This window comes from Mustela nigripes, chromosome 1, assembly GCF_022355385.1.
Source record: "Mustela nigripes isolate SB6536 chromosome 1, MUSNIG.SB6536, whole genome shotgun sequence".
Classification (NCBI taxonomy): Eukaryota; Metazoa; Chordata; class Mammalia; order Carnivora; family Mustelidae; genus Mustela; species Mustela nigripes.
This window is the reverse complement of record NC_081557.1, coordinates 39,810,920-39,821,575: the sequence shown is the minus strand read 5'-3', so window position 1 is coordinate 39,821,575 and position 10,656 is coordinate 39,810,920. Positions and strand designations below refer to the sequence as shown.

At 52.5% G+C, this 10,656-nt stretch overlaps 1 protein-coding gene across 2 annotated transcripts in view; it reads right to left on the bottom strand.

Annotated features, from left to right (window-relative positions):
* Positions 1-371: 371 nt before the first annotated feature.
* The window catches only part of GALNT18 (polypeptide N-acetylgalactosaminyltransferase 18), a 345,093-nt gene continuing 334,808 nt past the window's right edge, over positions 372-10,656 (bottom strand). For both annotated transcript variants that reach the window (XM_059408147.1, XM_059408158.1), the window contains exon 11: positions 372-807. In XM_059408147.1, coding sequence (XP_059264130.1) covers positions 661-807 — 147 coding nt within the window. In that variant the 3' untranslated portion in view covers positions 372-660. The remainder of the gene's footprint in view (positions 808-10,656) is intronic.

Sequence of the window (10,656 nt, the reverse complement as noted above, 5' to 3'; positions counted from 1 at the left end):
TGCGACACCTGGAAGGAGCCACAGGCTGGGGGCGTCTGCAGGCGAGGGCTATTGCTGGGGGCCTGCGCAAGGGCCCGTTCTGGGAGGTGAGGAGGAGACCCCAGGGGAGGCCAGAGCAGCCTGAAGCACCTCAGCAGGTGCTCCAGGGGCCAGCAGGCAACGCCGCTCTCTCTAGGAATGCTTTCTCCAGAGGCCACGTGTGCGGTGGTACAGGCAGAGGGGGTTTTGCTCAAGCTCCCACTGCTGGCGGGGGCTTCGAGCCTCCTTTCTCGAGGATGAGAGGCAGGAAGAGCGAAGAGCGACACGAACTCCGATGTTCCGAGGACCCAGGCAGGAACCTGCGTGAGCCCCAAGTGACCGCAGAAACCCTCTTCTTAATCAATAGTGTTTTATTGTCAGTTATAAATATTCTCCATCTGTCCCCTATTTACAGTTGCAAAATAGTTTATGACACTATACCATCACCCACCATTCGGCACCTTTCTAGAAACTCCATGAAAATCGCATAGGAAATAAAAAGCTCTTCTGGCGGGGTGGGGTGTGGGGAATCCCACGAACCTGGCTCCCCCCACCCACCAACTCCAAACCACCCGACGCAGACAGCAGGCAGCAGGTGCTACACGGTAGCAAAGGGATGGGCGCAGGTGGCTCCTGGCGGGGTCAGGACGCCAGGCTCCTCAGGACGTTGGTGATGCTCCAGTGCTGGCCGGAGCACCTCTGCAGCACCAGCTGGAAGCCGAACTCCGAGTCGCTGTTCTCCTGCAGCTCCAGGCAGCGCTTGGACTTGCGGTTCTGGATGGGGCCTCCCTAGGGGCCAGGGTAGAGAGGGTCATCAGAGAGGGGTAACATGGGGAGATCTGGGGCACCTCGAGCCCAGAGGCGAGCCAGGGGAAGCCTAGAATTATCAGTGCACCCTGAGGCCCAGAAGCAGAGACGCTCCGAAGGCTAGGGGGGCCAGCATCTCCATGCAGACTCAGGCTCCCTCCTCTGATATGTCGGTCTCCTCCCTCAGCTCCCACAGCTTTCAGGCGGCCACACCAACCTCCTTGCTTTACATCGGGGTTCCTGATATTGAGCAAGCAAGCTGTGTCCTATGTTGGGGGGTCCTTCTGCATGCTTCTGCGGCAGGCCAAGCCCCAGGTATGTTTCAAGGCTCAGCTCCGGCTCCCTCTCCTCCAGAAGCCGTCTCATTTCCCACCTCGCCCCCACCCACGCCTCCCCTCCTCCAGTCCACCCAGCCGGCTGAGTGCTCTTCACCCTGTGCTTTCTCCGGCTCGGCGCTACTGACTGGTGGTGGAATTACTTGTTTCCTTGTCTCTCCCCCATCTACACTGAGAGTTCTAGGTCTTATCAGTTTCTGTGCCCTCAACATCCAGTGAAAAGCCTGGTACCTAATAGATGATTGGTAAATGTTGGTTGTCACGATCCACAGTGGGGAGAGGGAATGGGTCACAGGACAGGAGAGCGGTGTCAGTTGTTTCAGTCTGGAGGGGCCCTGAGCAGGCCTGGCAGTGGGGAGAGGGAGGCCCCTGCGCCTATGACCACAGCCCACCCCAGCGACATCCCACACCTGCCCCAGTGAACAGCATGCTCTGAGAGGGAGACAGCAAACTTCTACTGGAAGGACGCATGTCCCCAGTCTCCCACTATCCCTGTGGTGCCAAATGACATGTGCCAAGAGAAGAGTAAGACTCAGTTCTCACAGTGACCTAAGAAGCTGGCAGTATGTACACACAGCCCAGAGACCCCACACTGCCATGCTTGGGCGTGTATCTAGCAGAAATCCGGGCACCAAAGACAAGCACCTGAGTGCTTCTGAAACCTGATAGGAAAAAGCTCCCACCTGGAAGCAAACCCAGGCATCCATCAGCAGTATAATGGATCAATGGCCTGTGGTATTCACGCACTGGAACGCTTTACAGCATCAGAAATATACAGACCAGAGCTCCGGTCAAGGTGACTAAGCCTAACAGATGCACCAGCACTGGAGGCCAGGCAGAGAATACACAGAGAATTCCCCATATATGCACCTGCCAGGCAGACAACGCAGGACCAGTGTTAGAGCCAGGATGGGGGTGATCTCTGCGGAGGAGGGACTGGGAAAATGATCGACAGTAGCCAAAGAAGGGGTTCTGGGGTGCTGGTGGTACGCTCCTTCCTGACCTGGAACACAGCTGTTTGCTTTGCTTTAAATCATTGAGTTGAACATTTACATTTGTACATGTTTTTGTATGTATGTGTGTTATTTTCCAATTAAAAAATTTTGAAAAAACATAGCTCCCTCGGAAGGAACTCTGAACAGTGGGTGAGGGAGTCAGGTAGTGAGAAGCTGGGCGGCAAAGGTGAGCAGAAGAATGTCTGTGTGTATTCAAGGGAAGAAAGCAGCTCTCTCCTTACTATGCCCCAAGGCCGGCCATGACTCACTGCACCCAAGAGCAGATAGAAAACAGCAAAGGGGAAACCCAAAGAGCAAGCCCATCTGGGGACCCTGGGCTCAGCCTGAGAGACAGTGACATGTGGAGGCGCTGCAGGGGCGGAGGAACGAGTGGCCCTTCGACCAGGGCTCGGAAAGGACCCTGGAGTCCCCAGGTGGAAGACACTCCGAAGGCAGCGCCCCCTGCTCTCATGGGCTCCCTGAAGGACCTCTACTTTGGCCCGGGGCCTCCAAGTATGACGCATGCATACATGCAGCCCTCCTGAACCAGTGTTTTCTTTCCTGAGCTGCTCTGCCCTGGAGCGTTCTCCTCCCACTGAACTTAAATCCTTGTCTTGGGGGCATCCAGTAAGGTACCCCAGATCGTCCCCTGGGGTTCCCGACTTGGGTCTGCTCCTACTTCTCTACCTTTCCCTCTCAATAGGGGAGGTGAGGCCCATGTCCCTTGAGGTCTGCATTTTTCTAGTTTAACCGGACCCAGTTCCGTGTGGAACAATTTTGTATGATTTTCCATCCCGGCTGCCCTCCTTTGGACCAACTCCAGTTATTCTGTGTCACTCAGAACTAACTGCCAAGCAGAAGCCATCACCTTGTTTCCACTGGACAAAAGGCTCCTTCAACACAGCCAACTAATTGGCCCTTTTGGTGGCCACACCATGCTCCTGGGATGATGATGGCATGACAGTGCCAAGCTGTCCCCTTGGAAGCTGTGGGTCCCCATCCCATTCCACAAAAGGTGGATCTCTGGACCTAGAGACCCTTGCAACATTGCTTGAAGCGAGTCTAGCCCCTCGCGCTGCTGGGCCCAGGTTTCTATGGTTTCCATTTCCGTGGCCTGAGCACGTTTGCTGCCCACACCTGGGTTGGGCCACATCACTGCTGCTTCCTTGGCACATGTGTGGCTGCCCCCCCCCCCGCCCCACTGACGTCCCCACTGGTGGTGCGCCCCAGCCCATGCTGCTAGGAGTGGGGCGGAGGCAGGCCGTGGGTGAGACCAGCCTGGCTCTCTGATTCACAAGGCCTGCCGGCTCTCCTGGCGCTGGCGGGGAGATGGGAAGGGCAGGTCAGCAGATGGCCATGGGCCATGGGCCATGGCCATGGGGGAGCTGCTCCACTGGTTCCACCGTGTCGAGGACCAGACGATCATTTATGTCCTGATTACCAAGGACAAGCAGGAGGAGTCATGGGAAACTGTTTCTTCAGCTCTAAAACAACAAATGTATGTGAGGCTGCTCAAGGTTCAGATGGGGGTGGGGTCTGGAAAAAGTGCATGACAGGCAGGACGGGGGCCAGACCAAGAGCTCACGCTCACTCACTCTGCTCAGGCCCGACTTCTCAGTGTTTCCTCAGGGGCCAGGCTGGGCTTTGCTTGTCAGGGGCTGGGATGCTTCGGCCACCCCCGGATCACTGAACTCGGAAAAACCTATCCAAAACAGAGAAGGCCGTGGCCTCTCTTCTCCTGTCACCACTCATGCACATTCTATGCCTTCCACAGTGCACCTTGCCAAGCCTGAGAGGGAGGGAGGTCTCTGAGAAGGAAAGTGTTCCTTCCAAGACCCAACTATGACATTTCCCAGGCCCCATCCTGACCCTCAGGGCCCTGGAGACAGGAAATGCAGTGACTCTGGGGCAGAAACAGCTTGTGTGGCCTCTAGGCAGGATGTGGAAGAAACAGAGTGAGGCCAAGAGCTGTGAAGGAGATGGGGCCTCAGTGAGACTGTCTGGGCCTGTCAGGGAGGGTGAGGTATGGGGTCAAGGCCAGCTCCCTCCCTAGAGGCTCCAAGAGGAGAATCTTCTAGAGCAGAAGAGGAAGGCCTGCTTGGAGGCCTCCTTGTGGTACCCTGGAATGTGTCTTGGGAACATGTCTGGGCTATGGGAAGGGGAGGCAGGCAACTCTGGGTGCTGGAGTGAGCCTGGCCACTCCCAGCCTCCCTCCCTTCCTTCTTGGACCTCAGCTTGTCTCACTCAATCAACTCCGGGCTCTCACCCACTCTCAGGGCACATGCTCTTCACCACAATGGCAAAGGAAACTTGCTTTCCTCCATTGGATCTCTTCCTGGTGAGCTCAGCACCCTCGAGAGAGGCCTGCTGCTGTTACTCTCCGCAGCTCTGCCCGCAGGCTCTGTGTGGAGATGGAGCTAATAAGGGTTAGTGCCTATTTCCCAGGTACCTCGCGCCGGGTCAGATGCCCTCCAAGCCCAATATCACGTGGTCCTCATGGGAACTCGGATGGGTGCAGATGGCAATCATCCCCACTTCACAGAATTGGAGACGGTGGCTCCGAAAGGTTGGGACACAGGCCCAGGGTCATGTGGTCTGGAAGTGGTAGAGCCAGGCTGGGAGCCCCATTCACTGTTCCTGCGTGCTGGGCGCGCCACACCATTCCTCCCACCCCAGGCCTGTCTCAAAGCAGCGGTCTCCACTAGAGAGCTGTAAGAGCCTCAGTGCCTGGGGCAGAGGAAGGTAATCTTGCCTGGCTTCAGCCTCTGGGGAGCCAGTTTGGGCTAGTTCCTTCGAGGGCTCTTTGCAGACACACGAGCCATCCATCCATCCGAAATTTAATGAGAGCCTACTGTGTGCCTGGAACAGTTCCAGGTCATGGAGATACATGAGTGACTAAGCAGGAAAAGATCTTTGTCTTCACGGAGATGATACTCCAGGAAGGGAAGCAAAGAGTCAATTCTCTGGCATATTAGAAAGCAATGACTCCATACACAAAAATGTAGGGCAGTGCTCTGGGCTGAATGTGAGTCCTTGAAATTCCTGTGTTGAAGCTCTTATCCCCCATGTGATGATATTTGGAGGTGGGGCCTTTGGGACATCTTTTGGCCACGTGGGTGGAGTCCTCGTGAACTAGATTAGCACCCTTATGAGAAGAGACGCAAGAGAGATGATGTCTCCCTCTGCTGTGTGAGGATGGGTGAAAAGGTGCACACACCTGCAGACCAGGAAGAGGGGTCTCAGTAGACACTGCCCGCTGCCACCTTGATCTTGGACCCCCCAGGCTTCAGAGCTGTGAGGAATAAATGTTGGTTGTTTAAGCCTCTCAGTCTATGGTCTTCACGTTCTAGTAGCCTGAATGGCCTCAGACAACCTGGGAAGGGAGCTGGGGAGCGGTGGTGAACAGGTAGCCGCCGAGACAGCCGTTAGAGTGATCCTCGCTGGGAAGGCTCGAAGGAGAGGACAGTCCCTGTGCCCCAGAGCAAGACTCCCATAGTGCAGAGGCCTGATGAATTCAGCAAATGGCACAGAGGCTGGGGAGCAGCTCAGATGTGGAGAGGGAGCAAGAGATGAGGCCCGAGAGGTCCTTGAGGGAGGGGCAGGTTGTGTGGGGACTCACAGCCACTGAATGGACTTTGACTCTGAATATGGTGACAAGGGCCAGCCACTGCCGGTCAGACTGACGTGTTCAGTGGTCCACTCTGGCCGCCGTGTGGAGCGGGGAGCGTTGAGCATTGGAGGGAGGAAGGAAGCAGGGAGGCTGTGTGCGGGCTCTGGTCCTCATCTGAGAGCTGTAAGAGCTGCCCGCAGTCCCTGGGCCAGTCCCGGGCTCTGAGGGGCTGGCCCTGCCCTCCAAGGATGGCACTGTCCCTCGGTTTACCAGTCCAGTCAACTAAATTATTTGTGTAATACATACAACTACAGGATGTGGAAACACACAATACTTTTAATTAAAGAATTTAAATAAGGGCAATTAAACCTGGCAGGAGAGATGCTCCAGCACACAGAGAGCTTAATTGGAATGGAAACCGAATTAAATATGGAAACAGCATTAAAAAAATCAAAAGCTGAATGTATAGAATTAAGGAGACTAATAATAATTCCTAGAGGTGGGTTCCCAGCCCCCAGCCTAGTTCCTTCTCCTTCTGGGCCTCTGTGGAGTAGTCCTTAGGAAGGGCTTGAGAAGTGCGTGGGTAGAAGCAAAAACACAAGACTCTGCTCCTGGTCTTGGCTCTGGATTTGTGTTTTGCCGTGGTGCCGTGACGATGTGCACAGCAGGGCTGGGGGAGCTGCACTTCAGAACCCCTTCGGCGGAGGCACCTGGGAGCTGACCCCAGATCTCACAGACATGCATCTCTTCTCTTAGTTTCCCCAACTATGTGCCTGTGCCAGCTAGAGGTTTCTTAACTAGACCCGTTCCTCCTGGGGTATAGGCTGGGTACAGATTAGACAGAGTCCCTGGAGGGCTCATTTACTGTGGATCACTTCTGGGTCTACCATGGGGCCCGGAAATGGGCCTTTTTAAGTTCCCAGGTGCTGCTGCTGCTGGTGATGCTGGTTGGGGGACCCCAAACCAGCTGTCACCTTCTCTCCAGGAAGGATGAGGCCTGGCTTGTCACTTGCACTCGGGACCTGAGGAGGAGCAGCTGGAGCACTGGCGCTGAGCACTCAGGCTGCTCTCCTGTTTCCCTCCAAGGTGTTCAGAGGAGGTTGTGTGGACGGACGCCTGTATTCCACAGTCTTCCCTGCTTATTTCAGAGCTCCCGTGCCACTAGCCTCCCTAATGAATTTTCCACAAGCAAGTGGCCCGTGGGTCTTTGGCTTTAAGCATGGTGGGCCTGGGAGTTTCCAGGTTAAGTAGTTAATGATTAGTAATCGGACTTCAAAGCATGGGTGGGACGCAGGCCCTAGCTTAAGAAACTCTGAGATTAAGTCTTTTTGAAGAGGAAAGTGGTCTTTCTGTATTATGAATATTCAGCACTATATTTATTCAATAAGTGCTTTGACATTTATTTTCCTTAAAGGAGACTCACCAGTGCCTGAGTGAGAGTCTGCCTGTGATTTGCTGAGAAGGTCCATTGGACCGAAGACGGGGTAATGGCAATGTCAAGTGCCAAAAAAAAAAATAAGGTGAAGGGGGTTACGGAGATAGCAGTGTGGCTGGAGAGAGCTTGCTGAGGAGGCAGGAATCCAATCAGTTCACACACACCAGTGACCAGCTTGGCAGGGAGACTCCAGCACCAAGTGCCCACTGCAGCTATCCATTGGTTTCTAGATTCTAGAGGCAAGACAAAGGCACCATGGGATGGTGGTTTTGAGCACGGATCCAAGAGGCAGAATTCCTAGATTTGGCCTTGGACAAATGACTTAATCTCTCTGTGCCTCAGTTTCCTCATCTGTAAAATGAGGATAATCAAAGTCCCCACTAGCATTGTCGTGGGGAGTTATGTCCTATTTATAAAGCAGTTACAATACTATGTGGCACCTAGCAAGAATCATATAAACGTTGGATAATAAATTTAAAAATCTTACTCAGGTCTGAATAGGGGGACCTGAGCCATCATACCTGCTCCTGGCTACTGATCTCTGTGGCATGAGCAGGAGGAAGGGGGGGTGTGCTGACTGCCATACACTGAAAATCACAAACTTCTAGGGCCCGCGCAAGGCTCTGACAGTCCTTCAAAACCGGACAGTTCCACATTTGCCCCTCCATATGACATGGAAATGAAAAGGTGTTTTATTCCAGAGCCATGATGAAATATCCGATTATAGTCTTTTCTTTTCAGTACAAAAGGTTCTCGAAGTCGGACTTCTTGACAGCGACTGGGGATCAGAGCAGGAGAAAAGTCAAGGACTCCTCCTCCTTGCGTGTTGGGAAATTCTTTGGCAGCATTAGCCATGCTCCTTAGGAAATGTGTTCTGCAACTAGGTTCTTTTTTTTGAGTGGGTTACTCGTCTTGCATCAAATTATCAAATTAGACCCCACAAATCAGAGCCAATCATCATGGACATGGAGGGTTGGCTCTGCACTCAGCTGTCTTCCAGGCAGTGTCCTCAAACTCTTGAAAATTTCTTCTCTCTTGGCATTAACAGACAACTCTGTTGTTATCCTTGATGTTCCCCATTTGGAAAATGCATAAATACTTCACAGAGAATGAGGCGAGCACAGGGGCTCAGGTGTGGGGACAGCTAACCATGGGAACACTGATCTATGTGCACTTGGACTCCCAGAGGGGCCCTCCTGCCATTGCCACCAAAGAACCCAAAAGCCAGGAGGTGTGACGGTGCACTCCCCAGTTTGGAAGCAGCACGAAATACAGTCTGAATATCCCGATGTTTCATGAAAGCCCCATTTTAAAAAATATTTACACCAATTTGTACTCTAGTCTGCACGGTATGCATACATTTCCACCTCCCTACTTCAAATCTGAGGTTAGAGAAAGAAGTACATTTTCACCCTACAATTTTGAGCGCCCCACTTAACACATGTCCATTTTGCAGTTGGGATGTACCACCCTCTGAAAGTGTTCTTTGCCGGAACAAGGGATTTCTCCAACTAAACAGGGGCCTCTATTAGGTTGAAATGTCCTTTTTCAGTGTGCACACATGTGTGCAAGGAGAGAAATCACTGGTAAAATTTCGTCCATCTTGAGTTTCTCACAGACCTGCCTTGAGACCTGGTATGCAGGAGGCCTCTGGTTAATATTTGTGGATTTTTTGAAAAAAGAAGGAAATCCTTCATTCGTTAATAGCACGTTGCAGGGCTCCTCTGTCTCAGCTCTCCATCAGGTGCTGGAGACCCTGGACACGTAAGACAGCCTGACCTTCTGGTGTCATGGTTGATGGAAGAAAAGGACGTGGAAATAATGGAAAAACAATTGCAGAAAGTAAGGTGAAGGTGGCCCTCATACAAGGAGTTCAGATCATTCTCGAACTTGTCCAGTATTTGCAAGTCCCCACTCAGAGCCAACAGGGCTAGACTGCTTTCCAGTGCATATGGCAGCCCTTCAGCTGTTAGAAGGCAGAGCTGAGATGTTTCTGGTCTTCTGGGTCCAACAGTCTGCATTGCTTCAACCATGCATTTAGGTAGGTAGGTAGAATTTAAGGAGGTTGGACCTTAGAAGACTCACATCGTAACCCCCCTCCTACGGCAAGAGTCCCGTTACAAGCATCTTGAGGAGAAGGCTCCAGCATTTGCTTCACCATTCAAAGGAATGGTAATCGGGGCAGGGTGCATCTCATTACCATGGAGAGGCAGTCTGTTCTGTTGCTTGGCAGGTGTCCTGCCACAAAGTTCTCTGCGTACTCCCTCTCCTTCCATGGGTGCCGGGCTCACTGACTAAAGGCCTCTTTCACTAACTCTTCATCACCAAATCTCAGAATCCCCCAAATCTCAGTATGTGGGATACTCTCAGAAGATTGAAAGCCTCCATAATTTATAGGTATCAGTTTAGGACATTCTTTATACCAGGAGAAATCACAAGCTAGAGGAATTGCAGAGGCAATAACGACGACATCTGGTGGTCTTGAAATTCTATCACGTGTTGATGTGGGAAATGTTAGCCCTCTAGGCACAGGTATGTGCCATGAGAGGGATGATGCTGGCTGCCCACCGACTGTTCTGCAAACCCAAAGCCTAGGGTGGTCCTGGATGCATAATCTCCCCCCACCCCACAACTCCCTTCATTTCATCCATCACTACTTCCAACAGACCACAGCAATGTCTCAAAGTCCCCCCAACAGCTATCTGGCTCCATGACCCCATGACAACTGAGTCTGCTCCATCTCTCACGGGAATAATGGGTCAGCCCCCTAACTTATTTCCCTGTCTCTTTTATCTCGGTCCATCCTACACTCTGGTATCAGAGGGATTCAGACCCCCTCGTGGCAAGCCATGGCTTAAGATATCCCCTGGATCCTCCCTTTGCTTTTAAGGTGAAGTTGAATTTGTTGAAATGGGTTTCAACAATTACCATTCTCTGCACCCAGACTGACTCTTATGTCTGATCTCTCTCATGTTCCTTTGGAAATTCCAAGTTCCGCCCGCACCAACGTTGGATTTCTGTTCCTCAAACATGCACTGTTTTTTCTTGCCTTTGCCCAGGCTGAGCCTCGACATGGGATGTTCTCCCTTTTTACACCTGGGAACTGTCCTACCAATTTCAAGAACCGGATCAAAGAAGCCTTGAATGTGAAACCATCCTGGAGCCCATCAAGCCGGGGTCCTGGCACACCACACCTCCCTCATTTCTGGTCTCATTGTCTATTCGGTTGCATGTTTATCTGCTCAGGAGCTCCTCTAGGGCAGAGGCCGTGTCTGCCTCCTCTCTGCATCCCTCCTGCGCAACCCCCATGCTCAATGAATGTTTGATGAATGACTGAAGGAAAGAATGTTCATCATCAGAAAATGGCTCATCAAAGCCCCGTGCATCAGCATTGCCAAGAGATGTTTTCATCAAGTGTGGTTGCTCAGTGTCAGTATCTCACGCTGTCCTGATTCA